At 38.9% G+C, this 27,920-nt stretch overlaps 1 protein-coding gene across 2 annotated transcripts in view; it reads right to left on the reverse strand.

The window, feature by feature from the left end:
- Nucleotides 1–27,920, reverse strand: part of LOC128863080 (neuroligin 4-like) — a 334,586-nt gene that overhangs the window by 203,299 nt on the left and 103,367 nt on the right. For both annotated transcript variants that reach the window (XM_054102016.1, XM_054102009.1), the window contains exons 7-8: nt 23,882–24,000; nt 4,809–5,078 (exon numbers count right to left, since the gene is read on the reverse strand). In XM_054102016.1, coding sequence (XP_053957991.1) covers nt 4,809–5,078; nt 23,882–24,000 — 389 coding nt within the window. The remainder of the gene's footprint in view (nt 1–4,808; nt 5,079–23,881; nt 24,001–27,920) is intronic.

The following is a 27,920-nucleotide window of genomic DNA, read 5'->3' on the forward strand; positions in this document are numbered from 1 at the left end:
GCAACCCAATAAGCCTATCTTGTCTTGAGAATGACAAACAGCAGAGCATTTCGTCTATAGCTATCCGACGTTTTTTAGAATCAGGCTAAGGCTGTTGGGTTGCGTTGTATTGAGAATGAAAAAAGTTCTTTCTCTTCCGGATCCCTTAAGATTCATCAATGAATCCAACAAATTTGCTGAAGCGTGACCTCAAACCAATTTTTCCATCTTATCATCCCTACTGCATCTATACTGTCTCTCTATTCTTTCGACTGTAATCTATCCGGGTGTAGTACAATAGTCTTCCTGACCGATTGCTCAGTCGAGTTTGCCCAGTCCCCACCAATTTATTTGTACGTTTCTTCTTCTTAATTGGCGCTATAACCGCTTACGCGATTTTGGCCGAGTTTAACAAAGCGCGCCAGTCGTTTCTTTCTCGTGCTAACCGGCGCCAGTTGGACACACCAAGTGAAGCCAAGTCCTTCTCCACCTGATCTTTCCAACGCAGAGGAGGCCGCCCTCTTCCTCTGCTACCACCAGCTGGTACCGCATCGAATACTTTCAAAGCGGAGCGTTTGTATCCATTCGGACGACATGACCCAGCCAACGTAGCCGCTGGATCTTTATTCGCTGCGCTATGTCTATGTCGTCGTAAAGCTCATACAGCTCATCGTTCCATCGTCTGCGATATTCGCTGTTGCCAACGTGCAAAGGTCCAAAAATCTTACGCAGAATCTTTCTCTCGAACACTCCAAGCGTCGCTTCATCGGATGTTGTCATCGTCCAAGCTTCTGCGCCATACGTTAGGACGGGCATGATGAGAGTCTTATAGAGTGTTAGTTTTGTTCGTCGAGAGAGGACTTTACTACTCAATTGCCTACTTAGTCCAAAGTAGCACTTGTTGGCAAGAGAGATTCTACGTTGGATTTCAAGGCTGACATTGTTATCGGTGTTAATGCTGGTTCCTAAATAGACGAAGTCTTTTACAACCTCAAAATTATAACTGTCAACAGTGACGTGGGTGCCGATACGCGAGTGCGCCGACTGTTTGTTTGAAGACAGGAGGTACTTCGTTTTGTCCTCGTTCACCACCAGACCCATTCGCTTTGCCTCTTTATCCAGTTTGGAGAAGGCAGAACTAACAGCGCGGTTGTTAAGGCCGATGATGTCAATATCATCGGCATACGTCAGCAATTGTACGCTCTTATAAAAAATTGTGCCTGAGCGATTAAGTTCTGCGGCTCGCACGATGCTCTCCAACATCAGGTTAAAGAAGTCACACGACAGGGAGTCACCCTGTCTGAAACCTCGTTTGGTATCAAACGGCTCGGAGAGGTCCTTTCCAATTCTGACGGCGCTGTTGGTGTTGAGCAACGTCATCTTACATAGCCGTATTAGTTTTGCGGGGATACCAAATTCAGACATCGCGGCATACAGGTAACTCCTTTCCGTACTGTCGAATGCAGCTTTGAAGTCGACGAAAAGATGGTGTGTGTCGATTCTCCTTTCATGGGTCTTTTCCAAGATTTGGCGTATTGAGAATATTTGGTCGATGGTAGACTTTCCAGGTCTGAAGCCACACTGATAAGGTCCAATCAGTTGGTTGACGGTGGGCTTCAGCCTTTCACACAATACGCTCGCTAGAACCTTATAGGCGATATTTAGAAGACTAATCCCGCGGTAATTGGCACAAATTGCAGGATCGCCCTTCTTATGGATTGGGCAGAGCAGACTTAAATTCCAATCGGCAGGCATGCTTTCATCCGACCATATTTTGCATAGGAGCTGATGCATGCACCTTACCAGCTCCTCGCCGCCATGTTTGAATAGCTCAGCCGGCAGTCCGTCGGCGCCCGAGGCTTTGTTGTTCTTTAGCCGTGATATTGCTATTCTCACCTCGTCATGATCGGGTAGCGGAACGACAATTCCGTCGTCAACGATTGGGGTATCGGGATCTTCACTTTCTCGGTGACATGCGCGTTTGTACGTTTGGAGCATGAATAATTCTTACTCAATGCGATGACTTGAAATTTATTCACAGTGTTATAGGATAATGGATAATTTGTATTTCAAACTTCAAATTTTGTTTAAGTTCAGCCATGAATGTTATTTTGCTTTTACTTATTTCGGTTCCAGTCATAAATTTTTAAACATTTTAATCAGAAGCGATAGGTTTATACATAGTACGCACGATGAGACTGTCATCTAAGATTTGGGTGGTGCTCGCATTTCGTTTTTCAACCGCCTGCAACAGTTTTGTTTCGAAAGTTAAATCCGTCCTACTAGTTGGTGTCTATATATTTATATGAAGTGTAAGTTCCAAACATTTGTGAACCGAAGTCTCAAAGCCATACTCCGTAGCTGGTGGTCCGACAACTGGATTTCGAACGAACAACTCTTTGAACGAAGCGGGCAAAAACCAATAGAAATTGAAATATGAAATGGAAGTGGAGTGGCCATACACTGCGCAAGATAGCGACTAATATTAGATGCGTAGTATTTTTAGGTGTGAAAAATTACATCAGTTACGAATGTTGTGCTTCAACTCTGGAATTGTTATTGGGTTGTTCACATATACTTTTCATTTCAAAAGACTCCAGTCTAGTCTGCCAGTCCTTTTTCTTTCCTCGTCAGAACCAGAACCATTTCAAGAATGTTTTCGCTAACCTTTGAATTATTGACTGTATATTGACAAATGTCCTCAAGGAACGACTATTAGTACCTGGGAATGACTCTTTTCAACAGCCTCGGTAGTCTAGCGTAAGTGCACTAGTCTTCCATCCCAGAGGTTCCGGGATTAACCTACTTACCCCGTTTCTAAAAAAAAACAACAAAAAATCTCATTCCTCAAACCCCAAAGCTTATCCTTTCCAGCCTGTACAATAGTCAGCGCTTTCTTGCATTATGACTGCTAAAACAAGCAAAAAACAATGAAGAACACACAGTTACACATTGCATCAGTGGCGCCAGCAAGAGGAACCGGGCGACCGCGGTAATAGCGCAGACAAATGAAATTTAGCGAAGTCCTCAACCATCTGTCCGATCCTTCTGCCAGAAAAATATGAAACACAGATGGCGCTCCAAGCAATAAGAAGGCAGGCTAATCACTTACCTTGTCAGAAATCAAAGACAGAAAAAAAAAACAGATAAAAGAAACCAACGCAAGACTGAGTCTTTTGGAGGCTTTATGCTCCCGAAAGGTGTGAACACGGAAGAACAAAAAAAAATTGACAAATATCAAAGATGGCATAAAGAAAAGGTATCGGCCAGGAAGAATGCAGTACTGAAATCAAGCCGTCACTGGAATTAAAAAAGCATACGCAACCATTTTTCCTACAATTCTGGATAAAATTTGTTATGAAAATTGAATGAAAAATCATTAACAAATTTTGCGTGGTGTTTGCTATAAAATAAACTAAGTGAAATAAAATGGCTTTTTAATATGTGGTGACCGTATCGTAATGCCGCTCAGTTTGTGTACCGAGTACGAACGAAATCGGACTATACACAATTATCTGGGAACATATCGACCACAGCGCTACCTACAGGTACATCTTTTTCGAACAGATTTCTTCTTAGGTAGTGAAGATTTATTTCGAGCACGAAGTAAATTTTACCACAAATATGAGTTTTCGGAATATATAAGGTGAAATTTTCCAAAAATATTTTGCAGTTCTCGAATGCTCTTACTTGGAAAAATTGGTTCATGAATACTATTTCTTTTATTATCTTGAACGCATCCAGCAGCTCGAGGCAAATTCTTAAACCCTCACAAGTTCGCTCGCATCAACTCAAAAACGTTTCAGCGCAATCGGCTAAGCGATTTAGTAGCGTTTAAATTACAAATGATCCTTCACATCGAAGCAAATATCTATGATAAAAAAAATTTGTTAAAATAGAAAGTAAGGAAAAAACAAATTGACTATGAAATTCAGATTGCTTAGGTACTTATAAAAAAAATGACATTCATCAATGAATCACAGCATAAAATTTTTTTCCAACATATAACATTTTTGAGGCGCGTGTCCTTAGCTGTTTGAACATGTGTCTGGGTTTAGCATTTTCGCTGCCCTCTTCACCATTTAGCCAAATTTAAATTAAAAACTTTTTTTTGACTTGATGAGTGTCTAGCGAAATATGGGAGGATAAGGAAACTGAGAGCTATGACAAGAAATTCGATGTGCTGATTTAACAACTGACGACATAAGTCAACACACGCGTGCAGCGATGGCTGTAAATAGCGGAGAAGACCGAAAAGGAATGTGGAATCACGTATTGCTCAGCTGCGTCAAACCGATTGAAATGTCACATTGTGGCCTACATTACTTGAACTGTGTTCAGTTGCTTCCTCATTCTGCAAGTCGGTCACTTGTTTGTTCAGCAAACAGAGAAGACAGAGAGGTTCGACTAGCGCCGAGAGTTCATCAGCCGCTTGAAAGAACCCAAAAGAGAGTTTGTTTGTACAAGGACAACACGCGCAACATTGTTTGTATGTTTGCATGCTTGCTGGAGGCTCGATTGAAAGCCATGCAATGCGACAGTTCAACACAGCCGCACACCGTTGACAATGCGTTCATTGCTCTTAGCGTTGACATCCCTACAAGGTAGGTACACAGGTTACAAGCACATACACGCATACCTTTTATTCGTCTAGTTTTCAACGCATCGGCCGCAAGCCACTTATTTACATAGGTGTTCGAGTTGTTTTACCCTATAAATACTATGAAAATGTGTGCAAGTGTATATGTATTGTATACAAATATATGTGTGAGCTTCGATCGCTTATTGTGTGACATTTTCTATAATCAACAAATCAAAAGCAAACTTACCGCCCAAGACGCCGCTAATGTAGCCGGCAGTCAAGTTGCCGCCACGTCCAGCTTTACGCAGCAGCGCATCATCGATGAGTAGCAGACGCGTTGAGGCAAACGGATCCGGTTTCACAGGTCCTTCATACAAATCCATGTCATCATGATTTTTAAATAAATTGTGACGCGTAATGACATCCTCCATGCCGGCGCGATGCAACTCTGGTATGAGACGCAGCCATATCGAAAGCTGATGCGCGCGAAAGTGATTCTTGATGCGGGGTTTCATGCCTGAAATGAAAAAAAGGAAAAAATTGTAAACAATAAAAGAAAAAGAAGAAGAACTAAGAAGTAAAAACTGGCGCTTGTACGTTTTTTTGTAGGAAAAAAACTGCCTGCGTAGCAACGACTCTTGATTACTCGTATTGTTGCTAGCCCTGATAAACTGGAAGAAAATGAAGTGCGGTCGAGTTGATTTTTCTCTTTCTTTTGTATAGCGAATGCGTGATAAAAGGAATTTATGGTGCTTCAACTATGGAATTTTTTTCTTACCCATGTAAACTGTTTATTTTCTGTGAGCATCGAAATAGAGGCAAATAAATGGGTGTGAATTTTTTCGCAGTTTCAGCTGACTGAATGACAGTGAAAAATGAACTTGACATTGAATTTTGTGGGATAGCTCATTTCTTTTGCTTAAAATGATGATAGCTTAGCAGTTAACTTTATTTAAGTGGATGATTAGTCAATATAAAATAAAAAATGTATACCAGGTGTGCTCAAAAAAAATTATTTATTCATCAATTTCTATTTTATCTCTTTCATAGTAGTCCCTATCAGATATAATACACTTTTTCCACTTTTTTTCCACAATTCAGGGCGTTTTTTCGTATTGCTTCACGCAAAGGGCGCATAACTTCAAGGTAGTACTCCTTATTTACCGTACGATCTTATAGTCCGAACTTTTGATGCACCACGCCAAGGTAATCGAAGAAAACGGTGAGCAAAACCTTGTTATTTGATCGAACTTCCCGTGCTTTTTTTGGTTTTGGCTTTCCTGGACTCTTCTATTAGGACGATTGGGGTTTGGTTTCGATGTTATAACGATATACCCATGATTCGTCACCAGCTATGATCCTCTTAAGCAAGTCTGGATTATCGTTCATGTCATTAAACAATTCCTGTTGTTTTTGATCAAAATTCAGCAATTCCGAAATTTCCGAAAAGATTGCTTGGCATGAGCCAACCGATGTACCCACATCACCAGCAACTTCTCTAATTGTGATTCTCCATAACAATTTTCTTCACTTTCTCAACAATTTCATCGGTTGTTGATGTGCTGGGGCCTCCAGAGCGAGCGTCATCAATCACATCTTCTCGGTCTTCTGTGAAAAGCTTTATTTGCAAGTGGTAATATTTTTTCGACTCAGAGTACTCTCACCGTAGGCCACTGTCAACATTTCAAGTATTTTTGAGCACATAATTACATTTTCTACACAAAATTTGATGCAACTTCTTTGGTCCATTTTTTTTCGATAGCAGAAAATCGCCGAACACGCAAACCTCTTGTCTCATTTATGCCTCTCACAAACAAACTAAGCATGCGATTTTGCTAAAACGGAGAAAATACATTCGAGACGAGTGTACAAACACAAAAAACATAATAATTGAAAGACGAATGTACGTAGCGCGCGAAACTTGAAAATTCACCATATTTTTGGAACTAACCTCGAATATAGGTTGTTCAATAAGTTTCGCAGTTCAATAAGAAAAACACCATTTTATGGTTTGAAATACACTTTATTTTTCAGTATAGTCTCCCTAAACATAATATATTTGTTTCGACGAGATTTTCATTTCTGAATTCCATTCTTGAAGTGAGAATCTGCAAGGGCTGCAAAATACGGTTACTCAGCTGCTATGACCTCATGATTTGATGAAAAACGCTTTACCCGCATGCATTTTTTTATGTCTGGAAACAGATGGAAGGCCAAATCTGGGGAATACGGTGGATGCTCCAACAAATCGCACTTTAATTCATGTACTTTAGCCATTGTCAAAATGCTCTTGTGACACAATGCCTTGTCCTGATGAAAAATAACTTTTTTCTTTTGCACACTGCATCTTTTTATACCAATTCTTACCATCAGCTGGTCTGAAAAGCTACAATAATATTGAGAATTTATTGTTTCACCAGTTTGCAGTAATCCACATACCAAATTCTTTTCGCATCCTTTTTGGAACGCTAAAACCTTCTTGGCGGATTTCCGCACATGAACTCGTTTTGGAACCGAAGAACCAGGTTCACAACACTCTGTAGCCTCCTGTTTACATTCAGCACCATGGTGATAGACCCAAGTTTCAATCACAGTGATGAATCGACGCACGAAATCCACGTCATCCCTCTTTTCAAAAACGCACTAAATGTTGTTGAGAAACTCGTATTCGAATGTGTTTTTGTTCCATTGCAAGCGAATGCAATGGATCGTCTGCAAGGCTTGCTCCACGTTTAAATTCAGCGTGCAACCCATCTTTTTCCTGTACTAATCGATGGCGAAAATTCCTTATACAATTTCAACATTCGTTCGTAAATTTCCTTTGCTTTTAAACCTTTCAAAAATATAAATTGAGTCACTGCACGATTCCAGAGTTTTTGGACTTTCAATTTTTAAAAACCCTTTAACGACGTGAAACAAAAAAATTAAGCTTTGCAAGCTACGAGTAGATATTTTAGTACTTTTTAATGGCCGGCATATGAATAGAAATCTGAAATCAGAAGAATTGAATTGATTTTAATAAAAATGTTCATATCCGCCCTTACGCCCATAACTCTGGGTCACACACGCCCATCTTTGGTGATACGCCAGTTACAAATTTATTCTGATAATAAAAGCATTTCAAGCATAAGGAGATTTTGCGAGACCAACATGGAAAAACTATGAAGTGGTGAAATATTACAGAAAATCCGCTCAAGAACCACCCGACAGTCTACAGCACCACGCATTAAGTCAAAAATGAAAGACAAATAAAAGGTTATTCTCTTGGAACGCCAGAGCGAAAGAAAAATACTTAATATTGTTGCGATGTCGATTGAGCAAGCAAGTGTGATCCAACTTATTAGGGCTGAGTAGAAGCCAATGCAGGCTAATTATTAGCGAATTTAGTATAAATGTTGTCAATTTGGTACGCTGACTGGAATGTAGCGATACAGTCATCCAACAAGACGGCTAAATTAGACACTGTTGAGCGGACCAAGAGGAAGCCATGCTGCTCCCGGATGCACCATGTTCCTGACAGCAAAAAGCAATGTGACCGGGATAATGCATTGAAAGAGCTTTGCGGTAGATAGGCTTATAGTTGCTCATATCATTTTTATTACCGTTCATGAAAGCGGGTGACATGAAAGTCAGCGAGATAGAGGAATTCCTACAAGGCAAGAAAGTTGTGCGGTTTGCCAAATCGCAGCGCATCCGATGGCTAGGATACGTTTGCAGAATGCAAGATGAAAGAATACCTTGAAAAGTTGTAGAGGCGCGCGACCGTGGTGAAAAGCGAAGAGGTCGGCCGCGGAAACGGTGGTTATGCGACGTTGAGGACGACCTCTGAAGTATAGGAGTGACCAACTATCGTAGTCTGGTTGTGGACCGAGATCTATGGAGAAGAATTGTGGAGGAAGCTAAGGCTCACATCGAGCTGTGATGCTATGAATGATGATGAAGAAAGTCAGTTTCCAGGCTTTCATAAAATTACCTAAAATTAGTGATTTGTTAGGATTAAAAACAAAATGTATACTAAAGAATCGCATTGCTTGAACAAACGCAGATAAACTATCAACATCAGTTTGTGAGGACGGCTTAAGTCGAGTAATACCACTCAAGACATGTTCAGTGGGCCATGCGGGTTGGTTGGTTGGTTAGAGTGGTGATTCATCCGGAATCCAACTAGCGCTTCCGCACCATTTTGTTGCCACATCCTCGTTACCAAATTGTTTAACAGTTATTTACAGCAGGACTATATCCAGTCTGTGCGGTTTAGGAACCTTCTTAGGTTGTTGACTTCTACGCCAGACAGCTGCTCGAGACTATCGAACAGCGGTTTGCCCAGGGTTAACATTCTGTCCCTCCATAGGGCAGGGCATTCACAGAGGAAATGGAAGATTGTTTCTTTTTCCCCCGGTTGTTTACAACTATGACAGTATGTGTTATGAGGGATGCCCATTTTGGCGGCTTGTTCTCCGATAGACCAGAAGCCAGTTATGACTGCCGTAAGTCTACAGGTGTCCCGTCGTTTCATGTTTATTAATGACGACGATTGCTTGAGGTTGTAGGTGGGCCATAACGTTCTGCTGATTTTGCATTTCGTCTGGTCTCTCCATCTACAATCTGCAATTCGAAGGTATTTTAGGGAAATTGCATTCTTGACCGCACCTAGTGGAGTGAATACTGGTACTGCAAGAGGGCTATTCATGGCAGATCCCCCTCTTGCCAGTTCATCAGCTTTTTCGTTACCTTCTATGTTCCGGTGTGGTTTTCACTCAAGTTGGTGAGGCTACTCCTACTTTGCTCCACCACTTTAGAGGTTGTTATAGTCGCGTCCAGCGGGGCCATGGTAGTGTGCCAAAATCTTGCGAACGAAATCGAAGGAAATATTTTCATCACAGGCAGCTGCAAAATTGGACTTAAATAACTCAGCAAAGAGATTAGCGGAATCAGCAGGAAAGAGGCTAGCTAACTACGACATATTTTTAAATAAATAAATATAAACGTATATATCATATATGGCTAAAGTGTGCCGGTCAGCGTCAAGCCAAGCAATTTCTAAGTCCCAGCAAAGGAATTTCTGCGTCTTTTAACATAATATCTTACAGGTCGCTGCAGCCTGAGGTATTATTCAAATAATATGTGGCGGGTTGGAAAGATCAGATGGAGAAGGACTTGGCTTCACTTGGTGTGTCCAACTGGCGCCGGTTAGCACGAGAAAGAAACGACTGGCGCGCTTTGTTAAATTCGGCCAAAATCGCGTAAGCGTTCATCGCGCCAATTAAGAAGAAGAAGAAGAAGTCGTGCAGCAATCCATGGGTATTCGATGGCCTATTAAATCATACAATTTAGACTCCGTTTTTCTTAACGTCCTAAATTCGACTCACACCAGCTTGAATGTGTTTTGGAGAGCCGTCAAGTGCATTAGCAGACAAAAGGAAAGCCGTAATTAATTTATTTGTTGATACGCCTCAAAGTAGATTGCCTAGAAAAAAAAACGATATTTTTACGCTCGACGAAAATAAGCAACGATTACCGCTGAAATTATGAAAATTTCTGTTGCTAAATGTGCTTAAGATTATACAAGCATGAATGTCTTCAATTGTGTGCGCGTATTATTTCGTAATAAATACTGCTCATATTTTCATAACTTCCACAAAGAATAAACCGCCATAAGCTGCCGGAAGCAAACATTTGGAATATTTGCATGCGTGTGTGTGTATGTGTGTGTGTTAAATTTGACTTTTAATTTCGGCAAAAACTTTTACTGTTTTATTTAAGAAAAGTAATGCAAAGTAAATGTTAAGCAGCATAAGAAGGGTGAAAGAAGGCGAGAAAGCGGATAAAGGAAATATGAAAAGATTATCGCAAGTGTCTTGAGACGCGCCAGGGCATAAGTTTATATTAAAAAAGGCACAGATTTATGCGAATGTCGTAACCTGTGCGAGCGTGTGAGCGTGTGCAGATGTGTATTCGTATGTAGGGACGTACGTGCATGCATATGCATGTAGTTACTTGTAAATTTAAAATGTGTGCTTAGGTGCGTGTCATTTAGGCATCTGTTTTACAGCTTATCGTATCACGTAAAATGTTTATTCCCAAGCGGCATATGCTTTGTGCTTATGTGCACACATTTGAATATAGAATAGTGTATGTGGGCATATATACGTATGTACGAGTGTATGCATAAATTTGGCTTAGCTGAATGCCTGTATATCTCAGCACATCGACACTCATTCATCAGCCAAAGCAGCGTTATGAACGCGATATCTTGCCGGTGGCGGAACTGCTCTCTTCGCCACAATCCAACCGCACTTTTTATTCATTGACGTCCATCGAATTTTGTATCCCCCAAGGTATTCGCCACTTGCTCCCACAGCTTGTTTGCTACCCATTCATGTAAATAAGTATGTGTGTCTCTTGTGCGTTTGCTTGCTTTATTCTCCTCACATTCGGTGCTCTTTGGGCCTTCCGCGTGCCCTAATAACCTCAAACAGCTGCAAAGTTATCTCGATACCTCAGAGATTTGGGACGAAAGTCTGCTTCTACAAATGCACAGTGACTTGCACAAATATGTCAGCGGTGTGGAGAGTAAAACATTAGATTTAAAATATACTGTAGTGAAGTGAATGCCTTAAAATAAAATAGAAATAGTAATATACTTATGTGTATATGTGTATATATACCACTTTGACCGAAAAATTCGCAGAAAAATCAAAATAGAAGTTCATTCCTAAAAAGTGATTTTATCGCCTTCAAAGTATTCGCCATTAACTACAGCGCACGCATGCCAGCGTTTGAGCCAGCCCTCGAAATATTTCTGGAACTATATTTTCAGTTTAGACGGCTTCGATTTTCCCATTACTTCCTTTCGGTTGTTACGCGTTCTCCGTAGTGGTGTGTTTACTTGATCAAACAGAAAAAATCCGGAAGGAGCTATATCGGGTGAATTTGATGACTGTTTGTCTCGTTCTTCGCCAAAAATTCACGGAAAATGATGTCGCTGTGCGACGGTGTAAAATCTACGTGTTGTTTTCCCACTAATCGCCAAATCCTTTCTTTTTTGACGAACTGCTTCACGTAAACGTCTCACAACGTCCACAAAATAGTCCTTATAATCTATCTGACCTTCTGGCTAAAATTCGTGGTGTAAATATCGTTGTACTTCTTATTTCTTCAACGTAGTCCGTTTAAGTATAATTTCGTTTTTGACTGAAAAGGAAGTTGTTTTGGTTCACTCGGAGCTCTCCATTTACTCGCCTGATGTCTGCATTGGGTGTCGCATGTTTATGAGTACGTCTCGTACCCAGTAAAGCGTGTGAAGAATGTTGGGTGGCATTCAGCCTTAGAAATCATATATTTGGCGATATCAGTGTATGAAACTTAGGCCCTTTTGGGACCAAATTTGCAACAACATGGCACAAACCCTAATCATTAATTACTATGCTCTGAATGGATCTATAAGCCATATTCAAGTCCTTTGCCGGCTCTTTGATGGTACATTTGTTATATTTTTCTGTCACTTTATTGGTGTTTTCATGAGTTTTCGATGTCGATGGCCAGCCACTAGGTTGGTCATTCTCTATAGTCTCATAATATCTTCTGAACCGTAAATGGTTGTTTTCTTTAGAATATCATTAGCGATCCAGTTTTCCACTATTTTTAAGGTGAGTTCATTTTTAACCCTCTCTCTCTCTCTCTCTCTCTCTCTCTCTCTCTTTCTCTCTCTTAGCTGCAGAGTCTGTGGTGGACCATAACTTCATCAACAATCCTCCTCCAATTCAATCTCTCTCTTGCCTCATTTCTACAATTACGAAAGTTCATCGCTTTTAAGTCAGCTTCCACGTCATCAAGCCATCTCTTTCTTGGTCGGCCTCTCTTTTTTTCTCCAATTGGACGCAAAGTAAGCACCCTTCTCTGGATTCTTTCGTTGGGCATTTATATGTTGTGGCCAATCCATCTAATCCGCTGCGCTTTTATAAAACGTTTACATTTTCACCACCAATAAGTTTTGAATTTCGTTGGTGTAACGGAGCCGAATAGAACCGTAGATTTTTCTCATTATGGTTCTTTCAAATCGCCAATAGCTGGTTTATATCATTAAATTTCAGTGTCTAGATTTCTTTTTAACGCAAAATTTAATACAAACTCGTTGTTGTAAACTTAAGTCCTTTTCTAAAACTTTTAGAAATCGAAAAGATGTGCAGAAAAAAGTTTTACTGACGGCGGCGTAGTTTTTGCAAATGTCAAGCAATGGAGATCATGTGTTGGTAAGGACGTTAATCACAGGTGTGGCAACCCAACAAATTTATTTTAGAGAAGCTTTTTAATAACGATGTATATACTGAAAATGAAAGTGGTCAATATAGTATTTATAATCATACGTTTTTTTATCAGTGACAGCTTTTTGACAGAAAGTCTGCATCATATTTACGCAGAAAGAAATAAGGCGCTTCATGCTCGAGCGAGGTTGCGAAATATCCCATTGGAAACGAACAATGATTTTTCCCGAAAAATAATCTCTTCTCACGCGGAATATTTTCAACTCGCCCGTTATATTAACAAGCAAAGCTGTGTCATCTGGGTATCGTGCTTGTCGAGAAAATAATGCATCCATAGAGTGTCACTTTTTGGTGTGGATTTTAAAGTGGTGTCATCATGGGCCAAACTTTGTTTGAAAATATTGCTGAGGCTACCATTTCGGTCAATGCTGAGCGCTACAAAGACATTATAAACAATTTATTATGGCCGCAAATTGAAGACATAGATTGAAATAAACTTTGGCTTCAGCAGGATGACGCCCCGTGCAACATAGCCCTTGCGATAATCGTTCGTTAAGCGTTAGGTCCGGTAATCGTATTCACAACCTTTCAGTGATGTCAATTGGCTACCTTGAAGCTGAGATTTGACGACGTTAGACTTTTTTGTGGAATGAAGCGAAGGAGTATCAAAACGGCGCTTTAGTGCTACTTGAGGAGTGCCAGGCGCACTTCAACCATTTCACCTTTCGAGTGAAGGAGTGATGTTATGCGAACTGTCCATTGACGATTAAGACCTTTTTGCCGAATATCGAGGAAGCGATTCGTAAGATAGAGCCAGTTACCGTCAGCAAGGTCTTGGAAAATTGGATTAACATGATGCGCTATTGCGAAGCCAGCAGCGGCAGCCACATGAAATTGTATGTTTTGAAAAATATAAAAATTCGAATGAAGAAGTAATGAACTTGAATTTTAATAAACTTTTATGAATTTTTGAAAATACCACCATACGGCGTAACCCTTTTAAGAGAAAAATATTTTTGTTATTTGTAATTTAAAAGTTTCAGGTGCAGTAATATGGCGATGCGCCCTTCAAAAAGGCTGCTTTGAAGAAAAGTTGAGCCGTTGTTATATTTTTATACTATTTTGATCAAAGTGATTTGTATACTTTATAATTCTTTAAAATTTTTATTAATTTCGCTGTATTGCTGCTAATTTTTCCATTGCTACAGTCACCTAAGCCCTTAGGAAACGTTTCCAAATAAAAAGATAAATTGATCCCTGCATGGTTGTGAAGTATCGATAACTTTGGTGATTAATACAGAATTCAAGATTACCCCAGAGTTGTTATTGTCATTTAGGTATAAACTTGGAATCAATTCCTTTGAAAATCCTTATTTTTATTCTTTAATATAATAAAATAAAAGGAATACGAGTGAAAAGAATTAGTCAGAGCGCATGCAGAGCATTCAATGCGCAGTTGGACATCTAAAGTGTTTTCATGGGAATCACAAGGCTGCAAAGGAATAAGCAGACTGAGAATATAACTCAACCCGCCTTAATCTAAAGAAATTTCTGCAGATTTGATAAACTAACGGGTGATTTTTTAGCTATTCTCTTTTTAAACAGTTGGTTTAATCAGCTGACGCACGTTTCGTGTTTTGTGTCACTGTCAAACATCTTCTATTTGGTCTATGATTTAACCTTAAATCGTCTTACAAACGAACAACGCTTACAAATTGAATTGAATTTTATTAATTATAAAAATGCGAGTTCTATTAAGAAAGTTTATCGCGCGCTTCTTCCATTTTATGGCCAGTTTAATCGACCCACTGAAGCGGCTATTCGAGCTATTGTGACTAAATTTAGAACCAAATTTACATTATTGGACATCAAACCACCTACACACTTACGTAGAGTGCGAACTGAAGAAAATATCGCAGCTGTATCGGCCAGTGTTAATGATGACCATCAATTATCGATGCGTCGCCGTTCGCAGCGGGCCTCTGTTACTCAACAACGTGGAAAATTTTGCGAAAGGATTTAGGTGTGAAGCCTTTCAAAATACAGCTGGTGCAAGAATTGAAGCAACGCAGAATTTTTGGTGAATGGGCTCTTCGAAAGTTGGCCGAAGATCCACTTTTTTATAGAAAAATTGGGTTCAGCGACGAAGCTCATTTTTAGATCAATGGGTACGTAAATAAGCAGAATTGTCGATTTTGGGGTGAAGATCAGCCAGAACAATTGCAAGAGCTACCAATGTATCCAGAAAAGGTCACAGTTTGGTGTGGTTCATGGGCTGGAGGTATCATTGGACCGTACTTCTTCAAAGATGCTGCGAATCGTAACGTAACTGTGAATGGTGAGCGCTACCGTGAAATGATATCCAACTTTTTTTTGCCCAAAATGCAAGAGCTTGACTTTCATGCTATGTGGTTTCAGCAAGACGGTGCCACATGCTACATGCCACACAGCACGCGTAACAATGGATTTGTTGAGAGGCGAGTTCGGTGAACATTTTATTTCACGTTCGGCACCTGCCACCCAGATCGTGCGATATAACGCCTTTAGATTATTTTTTGTGGGGCTATGTTAAAGCTCATATCTATTTAGACAAGCCTGCTTCAATTAACGCATTGGAAGACAACATTAAAGCATTTGTATATGAGATACCGGCCGAAACATTCGAAAGAGTATTCCAAAATTGGATTAAGCGGATGGACCATTTGAAGCGCAGTCGCGGTCAACATTTGCTTGAAATAATCTTCAAACATCAAATTATATGGACTGTACTATCGATTTAAATAAACATTTCATGAATTTTTGTGAATTTTACGTGGGTTTTTTTGAAAAACTTTCCTATAGCTCTTAAAAAATCACCCTTTTTTGCAAATACTGGTATTTGCTTCAGAACAAAATAATTTATTTTATTTTTATTTTTTATGTATTAAAAAAATTATTTATTAATATCTATTGTTATAATTTTTTTTAAACTAAACATTAAAAAAATCCTTTTCCGTTATTTTATACTAAAAGTGAGCCATTTCGCGCCAAGAACTCTGTGTATAAACTGCTCATTCATTGTCCCGTCCAAACTCACGAGCGCCTGGTTCTTAAGCCCATCCGTCTTTGCATCTGCTTTCAAATTCGAAAAATGTTGGCTGCCATATTTATGTTCGTATTTCAATGCTGCAGTGCGGGCACTTCTCATCAGCTGCCAAGCCTTAGTTACATAACAAACGATCGAATCGGCGAACAGCGCCAGCTTGCTGCATTGGTCTGCTATCGTGGCACCGTGGCGTATACGCAATTTTAAATCTCATTCGCCATATGTAGATTAGCTGCATTTGTAACAAGCCAAACCAAGCGCGTTGTAGATAAGTAGCAAAAGTGTGACGTACGTTACGTGTGTATGCGTGCATATATATTGGTGGCGGTGTACGCACTCATCTCCTCCCAGCCAGCGCCGAAGGATGCAAGGTGCGAAAATGTGATATTAATAACACTTACACTGCTGCGATACCGTTGTCGTGACACTCTCTTCTGCTTTGTCGATACAGCGGTTGCTTTTGGGCTTTGTCAACGTGTAACAGCTTGTGCACGGTCATGTTGTTGCTGCTACTTATCTTCATTTCGTTTAATATTCGCAATTTAACGGCGCCATACTTGCATCCCTTCCACGCATTACTTCGCCAGGCACTGATACGAGTGATTACTGTTGGCCTCAGTTTGAATTTTATGCAAATAAAATTTGCTTTGAGCTTGCGGCTGTTGAAGTATTATGGCTTGGTTGCTTTCCATTCAAAACTTTAATTCGGCGCATTCGTCGCCTCCTTCAGATTTGTCACGTCAAATTCATTTCAAATGCTCCAGCGTTTGTGAGCAACTGTACGGACATATAAGTGCCTGCTTTTACACATATACATACATGAATATATAGCAAATTCCATACACTTTAGAATTTGAAGTGTGTGTATTTGTGTTGTGGATAAATTTGATTTTTGTGCGCGTAGTGATGCGGAAATTGATTTTAATTTCTTGAGTACGCGTCAAAAACATTTGGAGTTTCTATTGTGGTTTTGTGTTAGCAGTGAATGCTGCACCATTAGCACCATTAACAAAGGGGCAAAGAAAGAAATAATACCTACTCGTTAAGTGTAGTGTGCTTTGGGGCGCAGTCGCGCATATAAAATAGTGAATGGCAGCCAATTGGAATTTAAAGTGTCTTCAAGTGTAGTGTGTTGTAGTTTGTTGTTGAATGTTTTCAAGTCTCAAGACGATGTAATGAAAGACACACGCTTGTAGTTGAGACATCAATTAAGTTGTAATTAAATTTTTGTGTTAAGGACTTGGATTGTTGAGTACTTGGCAGAAAAAATGTGTGAACACTGTGGCATGCAGCACAGGCTCTTTTTTATGAAAATCAATCTACAGCTAATTCAATTCGTTTAAGCAGAATACGAATTTACAGTACGATATATTTTTTATTTTATTTCATAATCACTATAAACTTTTCTCGTTGCACAGATGGATGGGCGGGTACTGTGGTTTTCAAAGTACTGATGACGGAACTGATTCAGGATTTCACAAACTGCGCTTACGCAGTGATGCTTGAGCCTATAATAGGTCCAAGTTTACCAGGAACCATTAGATTCATTCGGGACATACAGCCATGGACAGGTAAATAGCACAAATGTGAACATTATATATTAAGTTAAGTTTTTAGTACGAACTCTGCTTTGATCAAATAAATTTGTTTGTTTTCATTTGTTACCGTTATTAAGCTTACATTTATGCGAGGAATGTACCCCATTTTTTCGATGGAATTTTTTGCGTTCTATTTTATTTATGCTTATTGCTGATTTGAAGAGGACGCAAAAATAACACATTTTAACTTGTGCAGCGGAGAGTAAAACTTTAATATTGTGTCAGCGATTTTTAGTATATATTAATTTTTTGTTTCTTAAATAAAATTTTAAAGTAATTACTAAAAATGGGATGTGGAAACCACTGCACGCAGGAGAAAATGGCTCCTATATACCGTATGAGACAAATCGGAAAAAGCTAAACAGAAATAGCTGAAATGATGATGTGCTCTTGGAAAATGACTTATAATGCTCTTAATTTAGTTAAGAAAGACTCATCCTATCTAAGCAAAAAAACGGAAAGAAAACCAAAGCCGAGAAAAACTGATGTTAATGAGGATAGAGCTATAACACGCAAGATCCAAGCAGGTTCTTTTAAGTCGGCACGGCAAATAATGCTTGAAATAAACCAAAAATCTGGTCTACAGGTGTCCAGAAAGCTTGTAGCAAGGCGACTTAACGAAGCCCAGCTGTTTGCTCGCATAAGCAGAAAAAAACCACTCCTCTCAAAAACACATACCAACACTGACTTGCCTTTGCAAAAGCCCACAAAGACAAATCTATGCAGTTTTGGAAAAAACGTACTTTGGATCGACGAAACCAAAATAAATAGGATAGGATCAGATGGGAAAACTTTTGTAAATCCTCCAAAAAATCAAGCGCTAAATCCTAGGTTCATAAAAAACACGATTAAACACGGCATCGGAAGCAACATGGTTTGGGGAGCTTTTTCCTGGCATGGTGTTGGGCCGATTGTTGGCGTGTATGGTAAAATGTATATATTTCAGTATCAGGATATACTCCTGAATAAAATGGAGCCATTTGTGTTTGAGTTTATGCCATTAAATTGGACATTTATGCAGGACAATGATCCAAAGCATACTGCAAAGACAGTGCAGCAATGGCTCAGATGAGAAAAAATTAATGTACTGGATTGGCTAGCGCGGAGCCATGATCTCAATCCAATTGTGGAATGACGTTAAGGTCAAAATCGCTAACAAAAATGTTGATGATTTGTGGGCCGCAGCTGAGGAGGCTTGGTACTCGATTCCAAAGGAAAGTGGCATCTTCGCTTCAAGAAGTAATCAAAAAACGTTGGATAAAGTACAAAATACTAATCTGGTAAAACAATATTATTACTTAACTATCTGATTTGTTTACTATTTTTGCTTTCATTTGGAATTATTTAGGATGTGCTATTTATGCATCCAGGAAGTTTCGTGAGCTATCAACGTTCACGTAAATTTAATCAGATCTAAAATTCTTTTTCACCATTTTTTTGTTTTAATGGGGAGCTAAATAAGTTTCTTATTTTTTATTTTGGTTTTTCCCCAATAAAAAATGATTATTTAAAAACATATTCAACTCTGTGCTTCTAAAGTCCAAATGTGCTATTTATATGACCTTGGCTGTATATTAGATATACATTTAAGAGAAGTATTTAATAAATTAAATAAAAACACAGAAACTGCTGGTGTAGCCACAATATCTGAGTAAAAAGTAACTCCATTTTGAATAACTTAATAGAGCGATCGTATATTTTTTTACCAATCTGAAAAGACAGGAATTATACTCGCTGGTTGCATTGGTCAAAGGGTACTTTATATGTGCCAAATATGGCTTCCATAGGCTTCTGTGAATACGCAACGTGTGTCTCCTATCAGGAAGTGGATGACATTTTAGATACCTTTTTATATTAGAGGAGGCTTGTTGTTGTTGCGTCTGGTGTATACAAAATGCAACAGTTATGTTGTATATCCATTGGCAAACTTTTCAGATTATTCAAGGAGCCAAAGAAATTTGAAAAATAGTTAAACTCTCAAATATCCTTCCTGACTAACCGTCTTCTTTATGCACACTTACTCTGTTTTTAGGTGTTCATTACAATAATCATCCATTTCTATGCGGTTGGGCATTGGGTATTAGTAGACACTTGGCCTTCTCAAATCGATCCACTCAGTAGATGTAGCCTCTAGCCGGTAGCAACAGGCACACGAGTGAATTGCTCCCGTAAAAAAGCTGTCACTTGGAATCGGCAGCCATTTATTGGTTCTTCCACTTTTAGAGAAACAACGAAATGTCCACCATAAAATGGTTAAAAAGCTCGGCAGAATACCAAATTCCTCTAACCAATATTGCCTGAATATAGTCTCAAAGAAGTATTTACTCTACTCAAAAGAGCAAAGTTTAGGCAAGGCGTTGTGAGAATCGTCGCTGCTGTTATTCGACTATAAGCACCTTTACCCCGAGCACATCTATTGATAGAAAAAGTGTTTTCTATTGGTAGTTGCCCCTCGGCGGGAAATGGCACACCTCTGAGCGCATTTTTGCCATGAAAAAGCAATGAAGGCGCTGACACAAACGATGAACTCAAGGCGTTGGTTTTCACAGGCTCCTTAAGGAGAAGGCTAAAGTCTCGCTTATATCATACTATCTATTTAAAGGGAACGCTCAAAGTTGACTAACTTTCCACTAACTTTTATAAAAAAACATTTTTAGGCTTGCAATTTTCTATGTATAGTGAAAGTTTGATGCTCACTAAATTCGGACTGATGCTTGCTACCTTAATACGGTCTCTTAAAAAGAAAGCTCTTAATCGAGAAATCTCAAAGCTCGCGACCGTTATATTATCTGCAAAAAGAGAAAGAGTAAAGCTTACTAACTTTCTAATATTTCTTATAAAACCAAGTTCTAGGCCCACTAACTTCCTATTACTAGAGAAAGTCCTCAGCCCACTTTCTACAATCTATTAAAAAGGAGCCAAAATTAATTTATTTCCCACTATCTCTTAACAGGAAAGCTCTTAAAGAAGACATCTCAAAGCTCACTGACTTCCCACTGCCTAAAAAAAGGAAAGCGCAAGACTTACTAATATAATATTAATATTATGTTTTAGAGAAGAAAGCTCTGGCCCACTAACTTTCTACTTTATCTTAAAAGAGAAAGCTCAGGTCACTCTCGTTTTTTACTACCCTTTAAAAGAAAAGTTTACCAACTTTTATAAAAAACATTTTCAGGCTTAACATTTTCTCTGAAAGCTCGAAGCTCATTAAATTCGGACTGCTTCTTCAAAGAAGCTTAATGCTTGCTACCTTAATACGGTCTCTTAAAAAGAAAACTCTTAAGCGAGCAATCTCAAAACTCACTAGATTCCTATTGCTTACTAAAGAAGAAAGCTCGATGACCACTAACTTCGTACTGCCTCTTAAAAGAGAAAGCTCAGCCCATACTAACTTCCTTTTAAAAGGAAGAGCTCGAGCTTTACTAACTTTTCTCTATTTTGTATAAAATAAGGTTCTAGGCTCGCTAACTTCCCCCTACTACGGAAAGCCCGAAGCTTTATTTCTCTGTTTCTTACTATCTCTTAAAAAGGAAATTTATTTAATATAAAATAATTAAAAATTATTTATTTTTTACTATCTCTTAAAGAGAACATCTCAAACCTCACTTACTTCCTACTGCCAAGGAAATTAGAAAGCGTAAAGCTTATCAAATTTCTATTATCTTTGAAAAACTAAAGCTCAAGACCCACTAACTTTCTACTGCCTGTTAAAAGTGAAACCTCAGATCACACTAACTTTCTACTACCCTTTCAAAGAAATAACTGAAGCTTCATTAACTTTCTCTTATAAATTAAAGGAACTCCTACTAGATACAAGAGAAAGCTCGAAGCTTAATAATTTCGCTCTATCTCTTATCTATCTAAGCTTAATGCTTAATTTAATGCTAACTGCCTATTGTTTATTAAAAGAGACTCCTTAAGGCTCACTAACTTTGTACTGCCTCATTAAAACAGAAATACTCATTGCTCATGGGAAAATTTTTTTGAAAAATAACAAAATGCCGGACTTATGAAAAAAAGGTATGTTTTTCGTGTGGAAATCAGACTGAAGTATGGAAAGTTAGGGCTGAAAAGAAACGAAAGTAGTACCTGCCAGAATGACAAGCCTACAGAATAATAATCAGTTTAACTTTTTCGTTTCCGATGTCCTGAAGAGCCAAAATTCTCTTGACAAGCCAACTATCTTTTTTAAAACGCTTACTTTGGTGCCACCCTACTACAAAAAAAAATTTGTCAAAAAAAAAACTGTTTTTATATACTTTTTGATGTCAATAATAACATAATGTAAAATCAAAACGATCGCATTTTATTTTCTTAAAAAAAAAATTATTAAAAAGTCTCTGTAAAAAATGAGTATTTGAGCAGACTAGTTACTTACTACTATAGGGTGGGCCATGTAAAATTTGCTTTTTGAATCGGCTATAAAAAAAACTAATCAATATTTTTTCAAACTTTTTTTTATTTTGAAAATTGAACATTGTCATTTATGAATAAAAAATTATATCGTTCAAATGACTGCCATGACTTTACCCTTTTAAGCACATTTTCGATTGTTTGGGCTCCAATTTCATGAATGGCAACTTCGATTTCGTGTTTTAAAGCATCAATCGTCTCTGGATGGTTCCAACGGGCTTAAATCACAGCTCCGAGGCGGCCAATTGATATCGAAGTTTCGGCTGATTATTCGGTTTTCAAAAACGGTAGACAAAAGTTCGAGTGTAACTTTGGCAGTGTGACAAGTTGCACCGTCCTGTTGAAACAAAATGTCGTCCATGTCATCCTCTTAAATTTTTGGAAACAAAAACTCGTTGAGCATGTCACGGTAACGCTCGCCATTTACTGTAACCGCTTAAGAAGAAGAAGACTCACCACTTTGGAAATAGGTTTTCAATATTTCCCAATTATGTTCAAGCGTATAGCGTCTCATTTCGTAAATGTCAAACCTTTAAGTAAATTACGAACACATTTGACATGTCATTTGTGTTACCATTCTTAAAAAAATAGGTGGTTCAAAAAGCAAACGCTATATGACCCACCCTGTATCTTTAAAAATAAAAATAACCCAAAAATTACTTTTTTCGCTTTCACAAGGCTCAGAACCTTCCTAGAGTCTCTTAAAAAAATCTCCATAGTTCGAGCTCGACTGCAGACGGAGCACTCGCCTTTAAAAGGGCAAAAAGTAGACAGCTACTTGGTTTTGAGTTGGGCATCAGCAAGATAATAAAAAACGTCAGTTTATCAGAGAGAGAGCAAAGTTCTTTGGTATTGCACTAGGCTAATAGAAATAAGGTAAAACTATCTGAAATGTTCCTTGCAATCCTATGGATGGCCTTTGCTTGCCAACTTAACTTAACCTAATCTAACTGGCAGGTTAATTTTGTACTGAAAAATGCACAGCCACATCAATTGAGCTCAGTCTCTTCAAAACTAATGCCAAAACCGCATTTAATCTCAAACCACCTAAATCCAAGAAAACAAATTTTGAAAAAAGTTGCTTTATGCCTCATTATTTCTATTTACGAAGGTGAAAAGCTGCTTTGAAAGGAAAGGGCTTAAGCTCATTAGACTCGTACACTGAGTAAATCAGGCTAGAGAGAGCTTTGCTTGCATTGCTTTATTTACTTTGCTTTATCATCTTGTTTGGCTTAATGATTGCTGCCATCATTTAAGTTTCGGAAAAGGAAATGTGCCGAAGGAGAGGCAGTGGATCAACACTCTAACCTCAATTGATGAAACAAACAGCAGTTAATGTTTGGAAAACAAATTTAGTATGTGAATAAGTTACCTAATAAGAAAATAAACTAACGGTATTGCACAAGCAAAAAGCTGCCAAAAATATCATAAACAATTTTGTGTCTATTCAACGTCCATTAAATCTTCCTTATAATTCTTGTGTGCGGTCGAGGAAAGTACGACAAACTCCAATTAAATACCTGCAAGTGTGAAGGTGTGTCTGTGCGTCTGCAAAAATGCGAAGCTAATAAAAGTTGGGCACACTTTCGCACATATAATTCATCCAAACAATTACTATTACGCATTGGTTGGGGCGCTCCAAGTTCATTTCATAGCAAATATGAGGAAATGACTTAGGTATTTCTAGTGAAATTTGCAACCATTACTGTGAGCATTAGTCGGTTGGCTCAAATAAATTTACGTACTAATAACAAAAATTACTTGCAGATAAAATTTAGGAAAAATTGAAGTTTTCCCCTTCATTCTGTGGTAATTTAGTACCACACCGAAATAAGTTATAACGACTCAACTAAGAAGTTAAGCACAAGCTTCTACTGAACGAGAGTTCAAATTGAAAGGTTTTGTAAAAAAAACAACACTGATTGTCTCTGTGCTCGGAAACTTAATTGCCTGTACTTACCGATTTCAAGATATTTCTGATGCAGCGGATCGTAATTTTCCCAGGTGGTGCTGCGAAAACGATTTCGCTCTTTGGAGGCGGGTAACACACTGTCCTGGCGGTGGTGCTCATTAGGGTTGCTGGAAGAAATAAGATAGAGTAGGTGAAATTAAAAAAATGCGAACAGGAAAGTTCTAATTATAATAGAGTCGCAGCCTTTGGACTTCGAACTTATCACGTGCAAAGGTAAGAGCCATTTTAGGCTCTCAACCGGTGTAATTCCAAATGTTCATAGCTTTATATGGTGGACAAATACCAAGAAAATTGTACCGCCTTAGTCGAATTGGTTTGTGCCTGACTTCCATGTGGCGCAGCACAGGAGCGAAACTCACTGTGGTTATGAAATATCAAAAACCGGAAAAGTAAAGAAAAAAATGAAAACCATCGCGATGCGATGCGGAGGCTAAATAAAAGACAGGCCTATTTTCCAACTTTCAACGGTTTTAAAGCTCTTCGCTTTAAAACGTATAACAATTAATCAGCATAGTCTTATGGCTGGTGGGTCAACTGTCTGTTTTTTTTTTATGTCAGGATAAACTAGCAAGTGCAGCACTCAGACACAATTAAATCCATTGCAGTGCACTCAAATTCCCTTTTTAATTCTCTTTAAATCTATTCCACCTCCGAAGAAATCTGAGTAGATCTTGTGGTGCCAAGGAGGCAAGGTGGTCGCTTCTTAACACATCAGTGCCAAAGACCTCAAGCCAGATTTGAGCGCACAGAAAGTGGTTCGCCGTCTCATCCTCCTCTCCACATGCTGGGCAAAGTGCATTGTCTGAGATGCTCACCTTTTCCATACAGTTTGCCTATAGAAATTGGCCCGTCATCAATCCAACAAGCCTCCTACAGTCCCCTCTGCTTAGTGACAGGAGGAACTGCGACAGTCGGTCGGACATGACAGGTAACATCAGTTTGTCTATCTGCAGCCTATCTCAGTCTGCCAAGCCCGCTTGTGGGTTAAATTAACCCGTTTGCTAACCGTGGCTTTGATGGCTGCAGAAGGCAGTGGCAGAACGGGCTCCCTGCCAAAGAAGTTGGTCTCAGAGCCCATTCTGGCTAAATTGTCAGAAATCTCGTTACCCGCAATACCCACGTGTCCCGGGACTCATGTTAGTATCAGGCTATTATGTCTACCGACATAGTTCAGACTGGATTGACAGCACTCGACTACCCTTGAAGTGGTTGGGGGCCTGTCTAAGGCCATGAGCGCAGCTTGGCTGTCGCTGCAGAAACATATAGATCTGCCTCTCCATCTGTTTTCCACAACAAAGTTTATCGCTTCTCAAACTGCATACACCTCCGTTGGAAACGCTTGCATTTCCCAAGAGCAAAGTGCACTTTTGTCCTGCTGGATTCGACGTAAACCCCAGAGCCGGAGCTGGAGCCATGCTCGGTCCTTGGGCCATCCGTAAAAATTTGAAAACAGTGTTTGCCGGGCTCATGTTCTCAGTTTTACCACATTTGGGTCTCTGATAGCACCTCACTGTATCTCTTGTCTGGATGGCATGGAGTCAAGGAGCATAACAAGAATCGTTGGATCGAAGTTCATGCCTACTCTGTTGTCCAATGTCGTACAGGGGTCCTAAAAAGTCCCATCAATGCCTCTCCTTGGATGAAAACATCAAGTGGTGGTAGACTAATCAGAGAGTCTAATGCCGGGTCTGAAATGATCGGAAAAGTTCTGACGCCACAGATGGCCACAGTGCGTTGTAGTCTCGATAAGGTCCTCCTGACTCCCACGAGAGGGAGTCTACTCATCGAGACCACTGATGCAACTGCCACTAATTACGTTGTTTTTTAAGGCTTTCGATAAGGTCAGCCCATCAATATTAATCTCAAAACTAATAAGTTTTGTTTTTGACTCTATTTCCTTTAAATGCATAAAGTCGTACTTATTCAATCATGAATGTGTAGTTGTTGCCGATAATGCATCTCTTTATTCTTTTATTGTCTCTGTCGGTGCTGCCTTACTTTGGTCCCTTTGTTCAGAATGTTTCCATTTCTCTGAGTTTCTTTTATATGCAGACAACTTAAAATTTTTAAAACTATACTAAGACTGTCTGATTTATCTTGAATCAGACCTCAACAGCGTTGTGGGCATGGTGTGATAGGTATCTACTTCAACTAAATATTAAGAAATGCTCTCATGTGCCATTTTATAGGTCTAAGTATATAATCTCTACCTCATATTTTATATAAAACCCGCTTCTAAGTACTCTTAATTAAATTACTGACTCAACTTTTCAGTTTCTTAATCATTTGAATTTTGTCATAGCCAAATTCTATTGTATCGCCATATTCTACACTTGCCTTCATTCGGCGTTTTGCTTCTGATTTAGTGGATCCATATACTTTGAAGTCACTATTTACTTCACTCGTACGATCCAAGCTGAAGTATGCGCTCTTTATTTGGTGGGTATGTCATCAGTGCTGTGTCAATAGACTTGAACTGAATAGACCGCATTCAAAAGAAATTTCTTTGTTTTGTTTTCAGATCTTTGAACTTCACTCATTCGATTACGTCATACAATGCAAGGCCGGTCTGACTGAATTAAAAATCATTATACCTAAAGTAGAAGAATTCTGCTTTCACTCGTCTTTGTTTCCGATTAAAATGCGATTTAAATAGGACAGCTGACTCGCCTTTACTCTTGTAATGCATTTTCACATACCTTGAAAAAATTTTCGAAGTAATGATTTATTATTTCTTGAGCGAATTAGAACTGCTTATGTCTCGCACTTTAAGCACTTTCGATGGAAACATTGAATGAGCTCAACTATATTTCAAGTTCTTTGGCTTTTGATTTCTAAGTTAAAATTATCACTCAATGAACTTTTTAAATAGCTACGAAATAATTCTTACAAATACTGTTAGTTCTATGCCGCCCTTGTATTTCTAGATTTACTAAATGAATAACTAAATAACTGAAAAAATTGCAGTCCTGTTAATTTCTATGACAATATCAAGATGTAGACAACAATTGTTGCACCAAGTATAAAATAAAATTACTTCAAATAGTAAACCTTAATTTGTGAGAAATATACTTTAATTTCCTATCTTGAAACTATCTTTGGAAACTTACCTATACAAGATTTGACTAGTAACCTGTTTCGTTGTGTCACTCCCTTCTGCGGCCATCTAAGCTACGGTTAGCAAATTGGTAACTACAGCCCACAAGGGAGCTTGACAAGCTGAGAGAGGCTGCAGATGGACAAAACTGATGTTACCTGTCATGTCCTATCGACTGTCGTAAACGCTTCTGTCATTTAGTAGAAGGGAGTGCAGACGGTTAGTTGGACTGATGACGTGCCACTTTTTGTGGGCGAAGCACATGGAAAGGTTTAGCAACTCAGAGATGTACTCTGCCCAGCTTGTGCAGAGGAGGATGAGACGGCAGACCACTTCCTATGCGTTTGCCTTGCCTTCGCTAGAATCAGGTTTGAGGTATTTGGCACTGATGTGTTCAAAAGCGAACATCTTGGCTTCTTGGCACCACAAATCTACTCAGATTTCTTCGGAGATTGAGTAGATTTAAAGAAAATTAAAAGCGAATCCAAGTGTAATAGAATGGACTTAATTAATGTCTGAGTACTGCACTTGCTAGTTGTCCCGACAAAAAGAAAAACAAAGCCTGTTTCCTAGACCATTTGTTCCTCTTTGCTTCCACTTGCATGAGTTATTTTTAGCTTTGTTTTATAAGAACTTTTAAGACAGTTCCTAAAACGAGCAGAGATGACCGAAAGTGAAAAATGGAGTTCGACTATCACACGAATCTTCTTTTTACTTATAAGCGCAGTAAACGCCTATGCGATTTTTGCTGAGTTCAGTGAATTGCGTCAGTCATTCCTTTCACTTGCTAACCGATGCCAATTAGAGTGGCCAAGTAAAACTAAGCTCTGCCTCACACGAATATATATTAATTTGAAGAAAAAGAAATCTATTATTTTTGCGTAAAATTTTTGCGCAAATGGTTTAAAACTGTTTTATGGCAGGTCTTTA

The sequence above is a fragment of the Anastrepha ludens genome, chromosome 2, assembly GCF_028408465.1.
Source record: "Anastrepha ludens isolate Willacy chromosome 2, idAnaLude1.1, whole genome shotgun sequence".
Taxonomy (NCBI): domain Eukaryota; kingdom Metazoa; phylum Arthropoda; class Insecta; order Diptera; family Tephritidae; genus Anastrepha; species Anastrepha ludens.